The following is a 20,432-nucleotide window of genomic DNA, read 5'->3' on the forward strand; positions in this document are numbered from 1 at the left end:
TCTTTCTTTCTTTCTTTCTTTCTTTCTTTCTTTCTTTCTTTCTTTCTTTCTTTCTTTCTTTCTTCTAAGGATTAGTTCTAAGGCCGAAGAGGGGCAAGGGCCAGGCAATCAGGAATGAGTGACTTGCCCAGGGTCACACAGTTATGAGACCAGATTTGAACCTAAGTCTTGACACCAGGCCTTAGGGTATATCCATTTTGTTACCTAGTTACCCTGAAATATTTTTCTTAAAATTGTATGATTCAGTTAGAGTATTCTATCTTCCTTTTCTGTAATTTTTCTTTTCTTCTGTGCATTCTTGGTAGTAGAAAATGATTTTTGAAGTGGTATTTTTAAAAAATGTTGGTCCAATGGAACTGTGAAAGGGTAGTAACTATTGGAGGGTTCTAGAGTCTCTAAGGTATGTCTGAAGGAAGATGTGAATAGTTTCCAATTTGACAAACTGTACTAGCCCCTCGCCACCAGTAATCCTGACCACTCATGGCCTAAGTTTAAATGATAAGTTTAGAGAATCAATAATTCTAGCATATTTTTGCATTCCTGCTGATGTATCACTTATGTAGGAGAAGTGTTATGCTTAGAAAATGCTTTGGTTGAAATTTGGTTTCAACCAAGATTGCATACCATATAACAGAATAAACTTCAAATAGATTCATCACATAGTCATAAAAAGTTATATCATAAATAAATTAGAGATGGAGGAAAAATATATTTCACATCTATGGATAAAGGAATATAACCAGACAGGACATGGTGGCAACCATGGAAGGAAAATTAACTTTCTATAAAATTGAAAAGCTTGTGCACAGACAAAATCAATACAGTTAAAATTAGAAGGGAAAGTTAACTGGGGGAAACATTGCAGCAAACTTCTTTAAGATCTGATATCCAAAGGAAGTGTTTCAAATATATTAAAAAGTTAGCTATTCTCTAGTAGATAAATAGTCAAAGGATATAAATATCCACTTTTCAAAGGAAGAAATCTAAGCAGTTGAGTTTATATGAAAGAAGTTTTCCAAATCACTAATAATTAGAGAAATTGAAATTAAAATAATTCTGAAGTTCTGCCTCAAAATTATTAAATTCTTAGTGATTATAAAAACACCAAATGGTAGATATTTGAACATGACAAATGAGTAGATTTGTTTTGCTTGATAATTTTTATTTGTTAGTCAGGGGTCTGGTTGTAAATGTTTAACAACATCCTTTAAAGCTTACCTTTCGTTATTATGTAAATGTAATGTATCTACATTAAATCTATGCTTTACAAGTCTATAGTCTAATCACATTTTCTTAAACACTTTATTAAATCTCTAGAAAATAAACAGAACAATAAATTAAACCTTGATTTGTTTGTCTGTTTTGGGGGTGTAAATGTTTACACTGAAAATTTAAGGACTGGTGGTCTGTAACCAACTTGAGCTGGTTCCAGCACACCCCTGACAGTATTGCATTTTTCTTTATGAAGGGAAAAGGGAGGATTCAGAGAGGTAAGAGAGCTAGGGATAAGGCTGGCAAACAAACAAACAACAAAGAGAAGACAATGAAGAAAAGAGGATCAGTGAAGTATTTTTTTTTAATTCACAGAAGGGGCAGTAGGTGGCACAGTGGATAGAGTACCAAGACTGGAGGACCTGGGTTCAAACATTTCCTAGCTGTGTGACAATGGGCAAGTCACTTAACCCTATTTGCCTAGCCCTTGCCCTTCTGTTTTGAGTTACTACTAGAAAAGAAAGTAAGGTTTAAAAAGAAAGAGAGAAAATGCATAAAAGAAAATCAAAGGAAGTAAAGAAGAAAACAGATAAGCAGAAAAAAATTTTAATTATGCTGAATTATATTTAAATTAAATATGTATATGTATATATATATATATATATTTAAAAGCAAACTATATTTAGTAGAGCTTTGCATTTTAATACTTTATCTTTTTCTGTTCAACATAGAATGTTGGTTTGGGGACTATGTTAAATTCTAAAATTTAAAAATAATGAAATAAAAATGGTTAGATATTCAAGTACATTCATGTGGTGGGGGAGAGGGGAAACCAGAGTAAGGTAAGTCCAATTGACCATTTTTATGGTCTACCTTAGCTTAATCAAATCTACTACCCAGTTGATCTTATAATAGTACATAGATTAAGACAGTCACAGAGAAAGAAACTGACAAAGAGTGGATTTAGTAACACTCTTAGATCCTGACCATTCTTGGCTTTGTGATACTGGACAAGTCACTTAACTTCTCAGCCTTCTCTGCGGTTCCCTAAGACTGTAAGTTGCAGAGGAGTTGCCAACAGTGCAGAAGTTCTTCACCAGGAACTTTCTATACCAATGGAATTATAGGTGTACCTCCTATCCTAGCCCTTATCCCTGTATCAATATGGTATCCTAGTAATGGGTACTCATTTGTGAAGGATGGTTTTAGGTGGTTTTACAGAAACATCCTTATCTGTTTTCATACTAGGAAACCATTTATTGAATAACTCATTGAATGCATTATCAATTGATTGCTTAAAATACACTCAACAGGAACCATTTACCAAACTTTTTTGGCCTGCCGCCCCTTTTCCAGAAAAAATATTACTTAGTCCCCTGGAAATTAATTTTTTTAATTTTAATAGCGATTAATAGGAAAGATAAAATGCACCTGTGGCCATCACTGCTCCCTGGATCGCTGCAGCACCCACCAGGGGGTGGTAGCACCCACTTTGGGAATCACTGATTTACAATCAGCAATATAGCAAACCCCGCAATTGCCAGAATTTAGAGAGAGCTTATTAGCTAAGACAGAACTGAGAATGTAAGATTCAAAGAATTTCTGCTTAGACTTTTGAGTTTGAGATATCTCTACAATATCTACCTACATATGAAGGTTAAAAGAAATACTATACTCGATTGGTGCACCTACCCAACAACTAATCAAGAACCGTAGGTGCCGGAGAACAGAGATGTGGACATAAAGGCAGGCAGAAGAAAGTAAGCAATAGATGAGAGAAGAACAACATTAATGGGACAGAAAGTAAAAATAGTTATAGGGAAAGTCTGGAAGAGAAGGATTTTTTAAAATAAAAATAGAGGGAAATGTCTCTCTAGATACTGAGGAAAGCAGAAAACATGACATCATTTCTGGATCATGACATTAAACTTTGGGAAACATATTGAAAAATATTGTGTAAGTTATGGTTTTATCTCCTTAAAATATCTATACTAATATCAGTAAATCATTGGTGAAATTTAGTTGTGATCATATAGTGAGGTAATATAGTGCTTTGAAATCCTTAAAGTACTAGATAAATACCAATTATTATTTGCTATTACTAAAATAACTTTCTGAAGAAAGGATAACTGAAGATCAGGAAGCAGCAAAGAATTAATTGACAGTACTTGTGTTTTTAAAATAATTGTGGAAAATGATAAGTCTGACAGAGGAAGAAGGGAGTAGTTAAATTGCTGAATAACGGAATAGTGAAATCATCAATCAATTTTTTTAATGTGAAAGATAATAGAGAAAACAAGTAAAAGCAATTATGAAAAGTTGGAAGGAAACGAGAATCTTTCATTGAGTTGGATTTGAGAATGTTTCTTTGTTGATAAAAAGTAATATATTAAGTAAAAGTGTGTGTTTCCTGTGAAACAAAGTACACTGGGAATTCTGGATGTTATGCTAATGTAATAGGGAAAATCTAGACATTAATCCTTGGTATTTTTTTTTCCATTTTTCAGTAACTTTTAAATGTTTCAATGAAGAAATCAAATGCCCCAATTTAGAGTGAAACAAAATAAGCTTGTGGTGATTCACAAGAGAAACAGTCAAGAATTCATAGGCTTATATATAAAATTAGATTTGAAGGTCAGCATGAGTAAAGAAAATTTAGTTTCAGTAAAATCACACTCATCCAAAATAACAAGTATCAATTTGTAAATAGTGTTTTGATTTTCAGACTTTTGATATTAAAGATTTTAAAAATCTCTTATATAACCATAGAAAATATGTGGAAAGTTTTCAGAGGAAAACTATTTCCTGGTAATAATAACTCACATCTTTTAAAGACCAGCTTCAATGATCTCTATCATCTGTTTTTTAACATGTTTTTCCTTTAAGGCAATTAAGCACTGGATGGCAAGCAAAATGACTATTTTAATCTGCAGAACATAATACCCATTAGAGAGATTTTGAATGACTTCCAGATGCCATGGCCAATATCATTCTGAATCAGACTGACTCTAGAATGAGCTACCAGAGTTTCATGGGAAGATCCTTTAAAATATGAGCAGTAAGGACTAAGCAATTGGGGTTAAGTGACATGCTGGGGTTCCACAGCTAGAAAGTATCTGAGGTCTGATTTGAATGAAGGACTTCCTGTTTCTAGGCCTGACTTTCAATCCACGAGCCACCTAGCTGCTCTGGAACTTAATAAAAGCACATTGCTTTTTGTTTTTTGACTTATCTATCTGGGACAGAAAGTGATTGGGTCTTTTAAGAAATGAGTGATAATAGATGTTTCTTTTTATTTCCTTATTTATTTTCCTCCAAATATAAAAAGTTTTTATTTAATAGAAAACACAAAATGGGCTTTTTTACTTATATCCCATTCAGAAAAATTTCAGCTCCTATTTCTAGAGAGCATTAAGCAATATTTCTCCTATTGGGTCCTAATGTTCCTTAAGAATATAAGTTATGCCCTAGTGATGAAGCATGCATATATACATCTCAAACCAGGAACAGATGGCCTCTAGAATCACCAAAGAATTATGGGAGGAATCCCTGTCAATTCATAGCTTCCTTGATAGGATTTATTCATTGTTGAGGTATTGAGTGCAAACTAATCGAGGAGGTGCCAAACCTGGTGGAAATCAAGTCTAACATACCATCTTCAAGGAAAGATTGGAGCTGCCTGACATGCTGGGGATATTGAGGTTTGGCCAGAAAGTTTGGTGTGGAGTCAACGTTATTGCTTTTCTAGTGCATGCTTATAGTGCCATCAAAAATGATGCCACAGGCATTTCTCAAAAATCAAAGATTCACAGAATTTTAGAGTTGAAAGGGACTTCATTCCATTCCATACCTCCAAAAAGAATCCCCAATAGAAAGTGTCAGAAGGCCTCCAATATGAAGGAATCCATTACCTCCCAAGGCATCCTTTTCTGCTCATGGGCACTTCTAATTGTTAGAGAATTTTTTTTCCTGACATCAGGCTTCTTCTTTTCATAGTCTACCCATGACTCTTAGTTCTTTTCATTCTTTGCCTGATTTTTCTATTCTTATTGCCATTGGTTTTTACTTTTTAAGGACTGGTCTTATGACTGACCAGAGGAGTGCCCTTAGTAGAATGCTAAGAAGGGTTTGGGAAGTACCACAGGGAGGGTTAGACTTCTTCTCCAGTCAGCCTCCCTGATCCGCTCTGAGAATTTTCCAAACTCTAATAGACTCCAATAGTTTTAATGCACAGAACAATCCTGTGACAAGATAGGACCATGCTACCTTGGTGGACCCTTGAGTTCAGGAGATCAGAGACCAAAAGTCAAGATTAATCTTGGTCCCCAGGTCTAGGAATACAGTGGCTTGAGGATGGGGAGGAGGGTTAGTTTCCACAGAGGCTTTGCTGATTCCATTTCCTCTGACCTTCAGGTTTCTTTTCTTTTTTTTTTTTTTTGGGTGGAGGGGACATGTAGGTGTTCTATCTTTTCTTTTTGAATCTGTTTAAAGATGTGTTAGTATTGCTTTTATCATTGTTATTGGTGGGATGCTTTACAAAGGAAAAGATCCTGAGTAGAGCAGGCCCAAGTAGAAACTTCCCCACACCAGGATGAGAAATAGATAATTGCCCACTTTTTGCTTAGATGGCCCTCCCACCAGATATAATACCTGAGAAATCTGCTTTCATATAAGATTCAGAGGAGTGTTTTAAAAGATTTTGTGATTCCGTCTTAAATCATTTTGTAGATGTTTATGGTTATGTTGTTTTATGAAACATGTATGAGGTTGCTGTTTGAATATGATATGTGTTTACTAGTGATTTAGTAGCTAATTTGGTTTAGGAGTCACTGTTTCTCAAAATTTTCCATTCCTTTGACTCTGAGATGCTATGCTATGCAATATGCACAAAGGACAAAAACAGAAAGCTTCCATATACATCATAATCACAGTGGCCCTTTTTGTAATAATAAAGTACTGGAAACAGAGTAATATGTATTGACTGGGAAGTGGCTAAACCAGATACATAAATGCCATTGAATGGTATTACTATTATTTCTATAAGAAATAGAGATAATCAGTCCTTTTTAAAAAAAATTACCTAGGAGAAGTCAAGAAAATGAAACTAATACAAATATATAATCATACAAAACAAATTTCAGGGTTAGCCATGAATACGGTCATTTCAAAGAAGCATAGGAAGACTGAAAGAAACGGATACAGAGGGAAGTAAGTAGATCTAGGATAACAATAAACAAGATTACTAAAACCATGTAAACATTAAGAAAAACAGCATCTGAGAAATGAAACCAAATGGGTTATAATCACAAATGACTAAGTTTGGCCCCAGAAAAGAGATGGAAATTGAAACTCTCCCCCTTATTTGAGAGTGGGATTATGGGTCTGGAGCATTGTACTATCAGACTTGGCTATGTTTCTTACTTCTGCTGAATTGCTTTTTTTCTCCTTTTCTTTTTTATTCTTTGTTATAAGGAAAAGGATTTTTGACTCTGTAGGAAAGGTGGAGGGGGCTACAGTCAGAAATAAAATAAATATAAAAACAATAAATATAGATAAAATTTTAAAAATAGTTAGAAATGATTTTTAAAAAGGGATTTGTTCCCTTTTATGCAGATGCCAAATGCAAAAGACTTTGGAGAGAAATAATTCAGTTTCCTTATATTTGACATTTTAATTTTTATAAAACTCGAGTTAAAAAAAAATCTACCAAATAATTCACCTTGTCTGGCTAGCACAAGGAAATTAATTGTGAAAGGTTATGTAGATTGTTTAAATAAGTATATGAGAAGACTTTTCCTTTACATATGGGAAATCAAGTCATATCTAAAGTCATTTTGCTTTCTAAACTTTTAAGAGTGAGAACGGTATTTAAATTCTCATTTACTTTTATAGGCATGATTTTATATAATAAAATTTGCTAGGATGAAAATTATAATGTAATGGAAATTGGGCATTGATATTCTAATTTGATCTATTTTTATTCTGACTGTGAATTTATAGCAATGATATAATTAGATGAACTCTGATAGGAGAGAATCCCACTATGCAAAAATGATACACAATGAATTTGTTATTTTTCTGTATAAATCTGCCATAGGTTATTCAACTAGAGAACCTGAGGGCTCTTAGTGAATAATTTGGATAATTACTTTCATATTTCAATTGAACTTTGAAAAAGAGTCCAATGTGGAAAGGGGGACTAGAATTCATGGAGCTAAAAGAAGAGTAAACTTAGTGGGATCTATGACATATGCTCCTCCAAAAAGTCCTCTTCTTTATTTGTTAGCAGTTTAATTTGCCTTGAAAGCTAAAGATAGTAATTTTCAGATGTAGTTTGTCACCAGGCTCTTTTTATGACATAGGACCATCTCCTCTGGAAAACTGATATAAATTGCACATCTCCAGACTAGTTTTCAGAAGGCTTTACCTTCTGATGCCATCATGCTTTGTTATGAGACTGGGATGTGAACCTTTCCTTTGATACTTTCTAGTTAGTAATATGACTATACTCAGTCTCTCACTAGGCAGTGAAAGAAGTACTAGCTCTGGAGGCAGAGGATGGAGATTCAAATCCCACTTCTGATGCTGATTAGTTGTGTAAACGAGGGCCAGATCACTTAGTCTCTAGATCAATCATCTCATGAACTATAAAATTATTACAATATATAGATTTTTCCTCCCTTACAGTGTTATTGTGAAAATACAATAAAATAATATGTGTGAAGCACTCTGCATGTCTTGATTAATGTCAGCTATTACTGTTGCTATTCTTTTATTTCAAAGGACCACTATAATTTTTATTGTGTTGGAATGGTTAAGATTTGCTTAATGTCCATCTATCTACTATTATTTTACTTGAAGTTGATATTAATTTGCCTCATATTAAAGTCTAGTCTAGTCTGGATTATAGTAATGCTGTCAAATGTCATAGATAGGCAAGAATTAAAGCTAGAAATGACTTGTCAGAAGTTTAATAGGTATAAAACCCATCATGCACTTGTCAATAATAATGGAAAGTAGATAATTAGCCAGCTACATAATATTTATGCAGATACTTTGATGTTTTGCAATGACTATAAATGCTGGAACTTACTGTGTAGGATGGGATCCAATGGGACTGTAGTGGTTCTTTTATGTGCTTATGATTCTGTTTTGAGTCTGGTTTTATATATTTCCTTGAACAGCCCTGTTTTAATAGTCTCAATAAATTAGAAGACCAAATTGGTTCTAAAAGTTATTATTGACGTGATAGGCATGCTGAAGGATCAGGAGCTACCAATAAGGGCAGAATGATAGCAAGCTGCCTGCTAGAGTGTTTATGAGTAGCATAATGAAGCTATAATAATGGTTCTGAGTAGTACAGCCGAATAATGAGAGTTTCAGGTGGATATATACAAGGAAGAGGAAAAATTGGAGAAATAAGTTGTGGCTGGACTCATCTAATGCTCTAAATTATCAAAACTGGCCTGTATTTGGTTGACTATAGGTCTGCCCATTATACCTCTTGAGTAGGATGAATAGGCAGCATCAGTGCTGGGTTTAAAGTCAGAAGATATAGTTTGGAGTTCTGCCTCTATCATTAAACACTTGCATGACTTTGGGTAAATCTCTTAACCTCTAGAGCCCTCAATGACCTCTTCTGCAAAATGAGGGGGATGGCTTGAAAGGTTCTTTCTAGCTCTAATTCTTTAATCCTGTGATAAGACATTGCATAAATTGACAGTTCTGGGGATAAATGTAACCTAGGATCAAGGAAGAATGAAAAGTCCCAGTGTGTGGATTGTATAAGAAATCCCACTAGAACATCCAACATTCAGTATGCATCCCCTATCATTTGTTTGTGGTCTTCCTAATAAAAGTGAAAGTATTCTATGGTACTTTTATGAATTCCATTCTTGATGTTATCCTGTGAAACTGGACATTTTCTATTGTAGAGAGGTTAGCACCTATAAGGAACCAATGGTCTTAAAAACAATATAAATCTCCTTTCCTGTTGGGAAGAAGCACCCCAGTACCTTCATATCAGGTAGACAATGGCATTCTCTTCATCCTTTCAAGGCTGTGGAAGTATGTCTTTCCATGAATTGATACTTTTGTGAGCTATGGCTTGCTCCTGGTTTGGCCTCTACTAATAAAAACTTCGAATATTTATTTTTCTTTCTACATAGTTTCACCGAGGACTGTCTCAGATTGAGGCAAATGTTTTAAATCTATCATTGTTCAGAACTGTTTCTTTACAGATGTCGGGTTCTTCATAAAAACTTCCTTATCTTTTATGAAATAGGGCAGAAATTTATTTATGATCTAATACTTTCCCTTTTGAGGGAAAAAAGGGACTTATTCCCCTACACATTAGGGATGGTTCCTTAATGAAATAAATGAGATCAACTTTTTTTGTCCTTTTGTTACTGCAATTTCTTTATTTCAAGTCTGCGGTGATGTATCTTTATATGTAATAATCTTAAAAACAAGTTTAGAACATACTGGAACAGGGAAAACTTGTCCAAGCAATAGTCACGGTTTGATATTTGTAAAAAAAAGTCCATCTGCTTTTATTTGCCCCTTCCTTATAGGATCATGGTCACCCACAAGTGTCACCATATCGTCAGGATCACTCCTTGATCATGAGGTCTATTGTCCATATGACGGATGCTGCTCGTTCTGGAATTATGCCTGCTGCCCAGCTCACAACCATTAACCAATCTCAGCTCAGCGCCCAGCTGGGATTAAATTTAGGAGGTGCCACTATGCCTCACACATCTCCTTCCCCTCCTGCAAGCAAATCAGCAACTCCTTCCCCATCAAGCTCTATCAATGAAGAGGATGCAGATGAGGCAAACAGAGTAAGTTCGGCATGTGCCTTCTCGTTTACTGGTTTATCCTGTAACTCGTGACAACATTCAGTATGCATCACCTATCATTTGTTTGTGGTCTTCCTAATAAGTGTGAGAATAATCTATGATACTTTTATGAATTCCATTCTTGTTGTTACCCTGTGAAACTGGACATTTTCTATTGTAGAGAGGTTACCACCTATAAGGAACCAATGGATTTAAAAATGATACGAATTTTCATTTAAAAAATTTTGTGTTTTTTAAAACCCTTACATTCCATCTTGGAATCAATACTGTGTATTGGCTCCAAGGCAGAAGAGTGGTAAGGGCTAGGCAATGGGGGTCAAGTGACTTGCCCAGGGTCACACAGCTGGGAAGTGTCTGAAGTCAGATTTAAACCTAGGACCTCTTGTCTCTGGGCCTAGCTCTCTATCCACCAGAAACCTGGCTGCCCAATTTTTTAAAATTTTAGAGTAAAAATATTCCTGGAGTGGGAATCTGAAGACCCTCGTTTCACTCCTGACCCTAGCATTAACAAGTTATGAGACTTTGATGTCTCTGGACCTTAGTATTTCCAAATATAAAATGAAAGTGCTATCTAGATAACTTTCAATGTTCCTCTCAGTTCTAAAAGGGTCAGAATCTTTTTTTACTAATATGAGCATTTGAAAGACTAAACAATGCACTTGAGAGCTATGTATTCTTTTTTGGATATTTATCATTTAGTAAATAGCACCTTCACACTTTTGTTATTATATGAATGTCATTTATGCAGTGTCCCAAAAGCTCTAGTGAAAGGTCATTTTAGTTTTAAGCTCATAAAGCATAACGTTGCACTAAGATTTTTGGAACACCTTATTAAATTTATACTCTAGAAGAATTATATAAACATAAATAACATTTTTAAACAATCGATATCAAGTTTTTATAGCATCTTCATTTTCCAACAAATCCTTCTTCCTTCTACTTATTATTTAAACCATCATTTAAAACAAACAAAACATTTTTAAAGAATGTAAAAATAGAAGCAACACTAACTCAACACATGAACCCAATCTGACATTCAACATAGTGCTCCACACCCACGATCAAATATCTGTAATTTGGTGCCTAACTTGTTGAATGACAGACTGACTAAATAAATGAATAAAAGGAAAAAAGATCTTAGCATTTATTGTGTCCCAAGCACTGGGGATTCAAATACAAAAGAGAAACAACCCTTACCCTAAATGAGTGTAATTCTAATGGGAGAGACAGCACATCTTGGGGAAGAGGGGGAGGGAGATTTGTTTTGAAAAATCATAGAAATAGTGAATACAACCTTAAAGGAGTAGATGACTAGACCTTTTCTAGTAGCAATGGTAGTATTAATTTGAATTTGATTTCAGAAGTCAGGATGTCTGTTGATAGAGTTAGAAGGTGGGTGGCAATGGATACACACAGTGGCCAGCATAGCAGTTGGAGAGATGATTGCTGGGGCATGAGGTGAAGTGTAGCTGAAGAATATAGAAATAATGAACTATGTGTGGCATTCACAATCAGTTCAGTAATGTTGCAAATCTGGAGTTCCAGAACTGAAAAGGTTAAGTCTTTTAGGGATGTCCTCTGGTCTCAAGGTCCCCAAAGTTGTCACACATCTCAATACCAAAAAATTTTCAACATTCATCTGTTTAATTTTTAAGCAATCAAATATCATCACTTTGAAAACTTCTAGTAGCTTCCAAGAGTACTGGGAGACTCCTTTTGGGGTGGAGGGTGATGCTGATTAGGTCATTGTTAGCACTAATACTGGACACAATCAAATTTGCTTTTGGGGAAAATAGATTTTTCTCTAGAAGAGAAATACCTAGTTCCATCTCAACTTTAACCCGATCCTTTTTGCAAGTTCAAATTCACTTCAGAAATGAAGGCTAGCTCCTCATTTTTGAGTAGCTGTTTTTTTTTCTAAGAATATCAGAAGACAACACATGATTGAGGGCCTTCAGAGATTTTTTTTTGTTTCTTTTTTTAAAAAAATGTTATTTTGAGGGAACACACATAGCCCAGGTACTATTTTTAGAAAATGAGGGTGCCATTATAGTTAAGTAGCTCAGCTTTATAAAGATTGGACTTATCTAGGAATATTTTCTTGATAAGTATGTGTATCTTTAGCTGGTTTCCTATCACAGTATTGGAACTCTTCAAAAAAAAAAAGTTAATGCTACTTTGTCTCCTTAGGAATTATAGTAATTGGAAAATATTCTAGATGATTTTCATTCAGAACATAATGGTACTCTGGGAAGATCTGAAATTTAGTGAACTGAATGGCTGATGGTAGAGATCTAAGACAAGATCTTTAATCTCTGATCTAATACTGACCTCAGCTAGAGTTAATTTTTATTTTACCAGAATTTAACTTTTTACAAAGTTTCTATCAGGCTTTTACAGATCTTCAGTGCAGTTAATGGAATCAGTAGGGAGGAAGCATAGTTTAGTAGATAAAACATAGTTGATAAAAAGCTGTCCCCCCACCTTCTGAGAGGGACATTATGTGAATAAATGAAATAATATGCAAAAGGCTTTGAGGTATATTGAGTATGAGAATTTGGTGAGGGATGTTATATTAATTTAAGATGTTTGTAATACTTTAATAGGTGCTTTTGAAACTTTTAAAGCTTTATTCTCTGAGAATGAGAATGAGTAGAGAAAATGAACTGTTATTGCAATTTTTATAATAGAATTCATATTCTAGGGCTCAGTTATCACATAAGTATCTTCAGTCTTTTAAAAATGTGTCAACTATTACTTTTTATTGGTTTTTAATTTTATAGAGAATATCAGTTCTCTTTCTCAATGCACTTAAAGTAGTTTTTGACATTTTAACATTACTTGCTATATTCTTAAAAGTTAACATTTTTCTAGAAATAAAAGATGACCTTTAACTCATTGTGAAAGTTTTAGTGATTGCAGCTATATCCACTTAGATTTAGAGAGGCCCATTGGCAAAGTGACATTCTCCAGATAGCAGCCTCAAAAATCTCCTGTTAAACAGTTCATACACACTAAAGATAAATTGTTTAAACTATTGAAAGACAGCCGTTATTTTAAAGACCATTATACTTTTGCTGCTAAAGCCTAACATTAGCAAAACAAACTATGTATTCATCTATAATATAGGGCATGCATAATACCATATAGAACATCGGGTACATTTTTTTAGGATGGTTCTTAAGGATATGTATTACTAACTTTGAATCTCATCTAAAAATGTTACTCGACACTACCCAGTTTTAGATAAACATATTTTTCCTTTTGTTCATGGTGGCTCATCTGTTGATGATTTAACGAAACCTTAAAAGGACAATTGTAGGCCTAAATCTTGCAGCAATCCATGTGGATATATTTTAAGCAATAATTTTTTTAATGCTTTGTAGGCCATTGGAGAGAAAAGAGCTGCTCCAGATTCTGGCAAGAAGCCCAAAACTCCAAAGAAAAAGAAAAAGAAAGATCCCAATGAGCCACAGAAACCAGTGTCAGCATATGCACTATTCTTCAGAGACACCCAAGCTGCAATTAAAGGTCAAAATCCCAATGCAACCTTTGGAGAGGTCTCAAAAATAGTAGCATCAATGTGGGACAGCCTGGGGGAAGAGCAAAAACAGGTAATGAAGGCTGTCTCATGGTAATATTCTTGCTAAAATACTTAAATCATACTTTATGTTTCTATATGTCTGGGTTAATATGCAAGGTTCCTATCCTGTAACAGCATGGAGGGGCAAATGGCATAGTCATAGAATTGTTATTCTTTCAAGTAAATAACTTATGATAATACGGTTGCCTTTGTGTGTGAGGGGGAAAATCATCCTACTGTTCTCTGAGCAATGTAGATTTTTTTTCTGTTCACTTCAAGGATGAATGTTCAGAACTCAGTGAAGTTAAGAATGGAAGAGATCTTCAGTGGTCCACAAGCATCAACTTTTGATAATAACCTTTTCTTTTTAAATAATGTGGGTTTTTTTTTCTTTGTTGAAAGTTACACTAGAAAAAGCCTAGGTACACCATGCTTGCCTTTTCATTGATCATCTTTCTGAACCTTTGTACTGCCCTGGTTGGTTTCCAAACTTTGAAGCTAACTCTGCATGTCTCATTATAGTAGCCAGGCATTTGAAATTGTATTCCAAGCTCATTTTAGAGTTCCAGTGTATGATAGGCTTTCAGAGATTAGCTATGCTGGTAGGAGAGACTTCCTTAGGGGTTTATTCTCCCCTCCATAGCCATGCTCCTCCTATGTACCAGCAGAGAAATGAATGAAGTCCTTGGAAGTCTGTCCTCGCCTTACTCCTTGCATGAAACTCCAATTACCATGATTAGAAGTTAATGCTTGCATATTTACAGAAGAATAGACCCCCCCCCATTATGGACAAAGTAGAATAATTATTTCTGGGATGGAGAGTGGAAAACTCTTGATTTTATTTATAAAACATGAATTTAATTTGTAGAAATTTATTTGGTTAGTATAGTGGAGACCGAAGGAGGATTTTATCAGTTAACCAAAATTAAAAGTAATTTCCATAGATGATTTGGTTTTTGGCTCTTAGAATTATAAACCCCAAATGCTTTCAAACGACTGTATCCAACTTAAACAATTTGGATGGGAGTATGGTGATATTTTTAGCCTAATACAGGATTCTAGAATAAACATGAAAATTTTTGATTTTCTAAAGTGCACATACATTATATTATGGATTTTTCTATGCATAGTTCAATAGCCATACTCATGAAACATCGCTCCATTTTTTCCCATCATATTTAAAGTCCCTTCCAAAGAAAGCCAAGACTGAAATTACCTCATATTTTTTTTTCATTTTTCTTCATTTTTCCCCCACTTCCTTCATTTCATTCATTTTTTTTTCTATTCAGCCTACAATCTGATTTAGAATAGGCAAGAGAGATCTTTGGATAAAAAATATTAATGAAGAAAAATTGCTAGTGAAATGATTTGCAGTAATCTGTATTTTTTAAATTTATTGTCTTGTAAAACTAGTGAAGTCAAATTAGAAAAAATAGCAATATGGACAAAATGCAGAGACTTGTTGTTTGAAACTTGCAAATCTTTTCTTTGTTTGCAATAGTAGAGAATAGTTTTTTCTACCATTTTAAAATCAAATCAAAGAAGACCATCACTTCATATGCTTTTTATTGTGACCTAATTTTCCTATTTTTAGAGCAGAATTGAGATGCTAAAAGTGATATTCTTTGTCATGTTTTAATAGGTATATAAAAGAAAAACTGAAGCTGCCAAGAAAGAATACCTAAAGGCACTTGCTGCTTATCGAGCAAGTCTTGTTTCCAAGGTAAGGGTGCTGACTTAAATCCGATATTAGCTCAAGTTCAAAAGTGATTGTTCTAAGTATTTAGCCACAGTATAGAAAGCAGTTCTCTAGTATCTTACATTTAAGTGTAATTTCCCCAAGATTTGATAAAGCAACCAGAACAGACTAAAGTGATATTTTTCATAAGACATGATATCACAGATATGAGTACAGTAATAGAGCTATAATGTAAACAAAATGAAAATTGCTGAATTCAGTTAATCAAACCTACTCTGACCCAGGTTCTCTGTGCTAGGCACTAAGTATACATAGACAAAAGTGAAAGCCCTCTGCCCCTGAGGACCTTATCTTTGACATTTGCAAGGCCAAATATATGAATAGTATGAGGCTGCAAATTTTAAAGAAATGGCTTTGAAATAATTATGTATAATAATCGAATTATCAAATATTCAATTGAGTAATTTGGAAGTTACTCTGATAAACACAAACATGTACAAAAATACACACATACTTCTCTCTCTATACACATCTACATTTATACCTATAAGTTCACAAATACACCTATACATATTTTATTTATGTGTGTGTGTAGGAATATATACTCAACATCAAAAATAGTACTTCAGAAAAGTGACTACGAGGAAAATTTTCTCTCAAATGTTGAAAAGAAACAACACATTTGCTAAAGCAATAGGAAGACTGAATCCATGTAAAGACCCTCATTTTGAACAACAAAGTATCCAGGTATAGGCAGGCTGTTTCCTGGAATGGTATCATAAAGCAGATCAACACAAAGTGGATTGTAATTTCCCATAGGAGCAATGTTTTTAATTTGGGATTGTGCTCCTGACCAAGAACTTGACATCAAATAAATCATGAATATGACCCACAATATGTTGTAAAAGCAAAGATAAAACAATGATAAACTACCATAATAATAACTCACATTTATATAACACCTTCTGGTTCACAAGGCACTATTCTCAAAACAGCCTTCTGAGTTTGCTAGTGTAAGAATTATTGTCCCCATTTTATAGATGGGGAAACTGATGCTCAGAGGCCAATGATTTGGCTATAGCCTTAATGTTAGTAAATATGCCTATGGAGGACTTGACCCCACATTTTCTGACCCAAGTCAAGTGGTTTTTCTTCTACATTGTGCTGCATCTACAGTCACTAAAAATAGTAAAATGTTGCACAAAGTGCTACAAAAATGGTCACAAATATGCTTCTTTTTTCACATGTTTGAGAAGACTCAGTAGACTATAAAATATATGTTTATATGTTTATCAATCTATCATCTTTTTTCTTTGTTCTATACCTATGATTATCATCTATGTAACTCCCACTATGGAAACTGCACAGCTGCAAATTAGCAATTTTAATGTAATTTATCATTTCAGTCTGTTGCTTAGGGTACTAAGAGGTCAAATGACTTGTCCAGGGACTTGTCCTTCTCCTCTTTTTTCTCCTCCTTCTTCACTATTTTTGTACTATTCCTGTAATTTCCTTGATATTGGGAACTATTGCTTTTTAGATTTCCTCTACCAATGTAGATTGGCAACTGCTCTGAAACTTACAGTCTTACATAGTTACCTGGAACACTGAAAAGTTAAAAAGTTAATTCTCTTTCCCAGAACCACATAGCTGATGTGTGTCAGTGATGAAGCTTGAACCCATAGTCCTCCTGATGTCATGGCCGTCTCTCAACCTATTATGTTATGGTGTCTCTCTGTCATATATTGCACAAAATTACAATGATTATGAATCATAAATTTGACCTAAAGCTTAAATGCAAATTATAGTAATAAAGATTTAGTTAATAATTTGGGTGCTTTGTTAAAATGTAGAAAGGCTTGGGGGATATGATTTAGCTGGTTTAGATCTCTTAAAAAGATTTCTAATCAAGTTTAATTTAGGGCTTTATTTCTTTTAAATAATTTTCCTTAGCAAAAAAAAAAAAAGATTCAGAATCATTCTGTTGACCTTAGAAACTGTCTCAAAGTACTATAAATATAAAAATATGTATGTATAAATATATATATATATCTCAATACAAATTTTAATTGTGCTTATACACCTGAAAAGAAGCATGCTTAAAAGGGCAATTCCAAATATCCCCCCTTCCCTCTTTCTACCTCTTCTATTTAAAGTGAAATTATAGCTGCTCAGTATCAGAACAAATAAAGGCCACATAGCAGTGTGATAAATGTTCTTAAGTTTTAACTTTGTCAAGCACTCTCAGAGCACTTCACACTTCAGTGGAAAGCTATAAAAAACATTTACTATGTCAGTATTGAGGACTTTTTAAAAAAGAGTTTCAAAACATCTCTTAGCAGAATTGTTAAGACAGTCGTAGACATTATTCTGACTATGCAAGCCCTTTTGCCTTCCTTTGTGTTCAAACATTAGTAGAAATTATGGAATGAATAATTAAAGGTGAGAATCGAAGGGTGTAGGATAATTAGACAGATAAAAATAATTGGAGGTATTATATACAAAGCACTAAAAGGTAAGATATGCCTATAAGGATAGAAAATGAACCTATTAATGTATTAGCCACTGAGCTGAATCACATCAAGAAGGTTTTACAATATATTTGAAAGATTGCTGACTTAGACCTGGGTTCAAATCGTGTTTTAGATGATAGGATTATGTTGTCACACAAAAGAAATCATGTAATTCCAGGACCACAGCTTCCTCAAATTATAAAATAAGAGACCTCTTGATTCTATCACGATTCTATCCTTTTGAAGTAGGAGTCTTCTAACTCCCACTGAGTCAGTTCAATTAATTTTGCTTTGCAGTTGAGTTATTCTGGAATTGGTAGAAGTGATAGTATATTTCTAATTTAAGTAAATGAACAATACACACATTTGTGTGTGTTGTAATTTAATGCAATTGAACTAGAATATATGAAGGATTTGTTATGCAGAAACAATCCATCTCTGACTTAGTTAGGTAAGTCCTGGAAAATGGCACAAAACACATAGAAGTGACTTGTCCAGGGACATAGAGCTAGTCAGAGACAGGATTGAACCCAGGGCTTCCAGACTCCAACCCTAGGATGCTAATCTACTATTCTGCATAGTATCTGAATGAATATTATATATTATTAAAGACAGAATCTGTGCCTGTTGGGCACAAAAGCCTTCTTCCCCCAAAACCTTGCCCATATTTTAGGGGACTTAAACATGCATATTCATTTTCCTTCAATTGCCCTGACGTCCATGTTCTTCAGAATTGTTAAATACCATAATTAAAACATGGATTTGGCTGTCATAGAGCTGGATGGATATAAAACATACCTACAAAGAGGCTATACCATACAGTGAATATGCTGTATTCACTATACTAAATTTATATTTAATATATGTAATACTATGTCTAACATACTAAACATACTTAATATGCTACCATATTTTATATACTAAAATTTACTATGTAATAATTGTATAGAACAAACTGCAATAAGAGAGTAAGAGATACAAAGTGTTATTCATGTAATCTCTGAAGAAGGAAAAATCGTACTTGGATTTAGGTCAATTTAATGTTGTGCTGTATCTCAGAGGTACTGAGTCATTATCAATAATGATCAAATTCAAAGTCTAAGATTAATATTCTGTGCACATAGTGGTAAAAATATTTTTACCAGGAAAACAATATCATGTTCAGGAATAAAACAATTGTAATGTATATGGATCATTTGTAAATGAACATTAAAAAATTGGAATACATTTGGATGATTATGAAAATAGCTGCTTCTAGGAACATAGCAATCACTATACTGAGCTTGACCTATTATTGTCCATCCAATTCAGTACTGATGGATTTTTTTAAAAGGCTGAAATGAGCAAGATGAAATTTAATAGGGCTAAATGTTCTATGTTTGGATAAAAAATAAATTGTATGATTTAAAAATGGTGGGGCTCATGAATTGGCAGCACTTCAAAGAGGAGAAAAAACTTAGTTGACCACAGACTCAATATAAGCCAACAATGCTATGTGAGTTGATGAAATATCTAATGGGCTACATTATTTTAAAAGCACAGTGTTTAGATTAGGAGATCTAATGGTGTCTTTGTACTGATGAGACCACACTCAATATATTGAATCCAAATCTTGGAATCACCATGTTTTTAGAATGCATCAAGAGGAGAGTGGGTAACTAGGATGATGAGGTCTGGAAATTATCACAGGAGGAAAATTGAGTCACCTAGAATATTTAGCCTCAAGAAGAGGAAGAGGAAGAGTAAAGAATGATAGCTGTCCAAGAACATTTGAAGATTTGTAAGGTGGAAGAGGGAGTTTACTTGTTTTTGTAACTCAAAAAAATGATGTATCTACAAGGATTAAATAGTTGTATTTAATGAGGAAATATATTTTGACTATTAAGCATCTGTTAAGCACCTATTATGTTGTGTCAAACATTATGCTGTGTGCTAGGGATGCAAATACAAAAATGCCTGGCCTCAGACGCCTTAGGCTGTATTATTATTGTCAGAGGGAGGTAACATGAATGAGGAAAATTAAATACAAAATATATATATAAGATAATCATTTCCTAGAAATTAAAAAAAAAACCCTAAAAGGAATTAGATTGTGAGATAATGAGTTACTCATGCTTGGAAAATGTTCAAGTAGAGGCTGGATGACCATTTCTCAAGAGTATTGTGGATTTCTACATAATGTATAGAGTTGGACCACATCATCTATTAGCTTCCTTCCAATCCTAAGATTTTATGAATTCTAGGTAATGAACATTCATCACCCTATTCAGATCCTAGACCAGTAAACTTACTACCCCCCAAATGATTCTCTTAAAAAATTTTTTTTCTAAAAAGTGTTTTTGGTTATTTTTAACTTGACAAAACATCAACAAATATGAGCATCTCTGTGTACAGAGAAAAACAGAAAAAAAAAGGCTGCTTGTAAACCTTAGTTATATCACATATAGTTTGCATTTCTTTTAAAAATTATAGAATAAATTCCACGTCAGTTTAATAAACTTCCCTGCTTATCTGTATCTCCTTCTTACTCTTTTCCCATTTTCTTCTGGGGCAGTTAGATGACA

The 20,432-nt window shown here is 33.9% G+C and overlaps 1 protein-coding gene across 2 annotated transcripts in view; it reads left to right on the forward strand.

Annotated features, from left to right (window-relative positions):
* Positions 1-20,432, forward strand: part of TOX3 (TOX high mobility group box family member 3) — a 118,753-nt gene that overhangs the window by 93,758 nt on the left and 4,563 nt on the right. For both annotated transcript variants that reach the window (XM_044664153.1, XM_044664154.1), the window contains 3 exons: positions 9,786-10,055; positions 13,460-13,687; positions 15,299-15,379. In XM_044664153.1, the coding sequence (XP_044520088.1) occupies positions 9,786-10,055; positions 13,460-13,687; positions 15,299-15,379 (579 nt within the window). The remainder of the gene's footprint in view (positions 1-9,785; positions 10,056-13,459; positions 13,688-15,298; positions 15,380-20,432) is intronic.

The sequence above is a fragment of the Gracilinanus agilis genome, chromosome 2, assembly GCF_016433145.1.
Source record: "Gracilinanus agilis isolate LMUSP501 chromosome 2, AgileGrace, whole genome shotgun sequence".
Classification (NCBI taxonomy): domain Eukaryota; kingdom Metazoa; phylum Chordata; class Mammalia; order Didelphimorphia; family Didelphidae; genus Gracilinanus; species Gracilinanus agilis.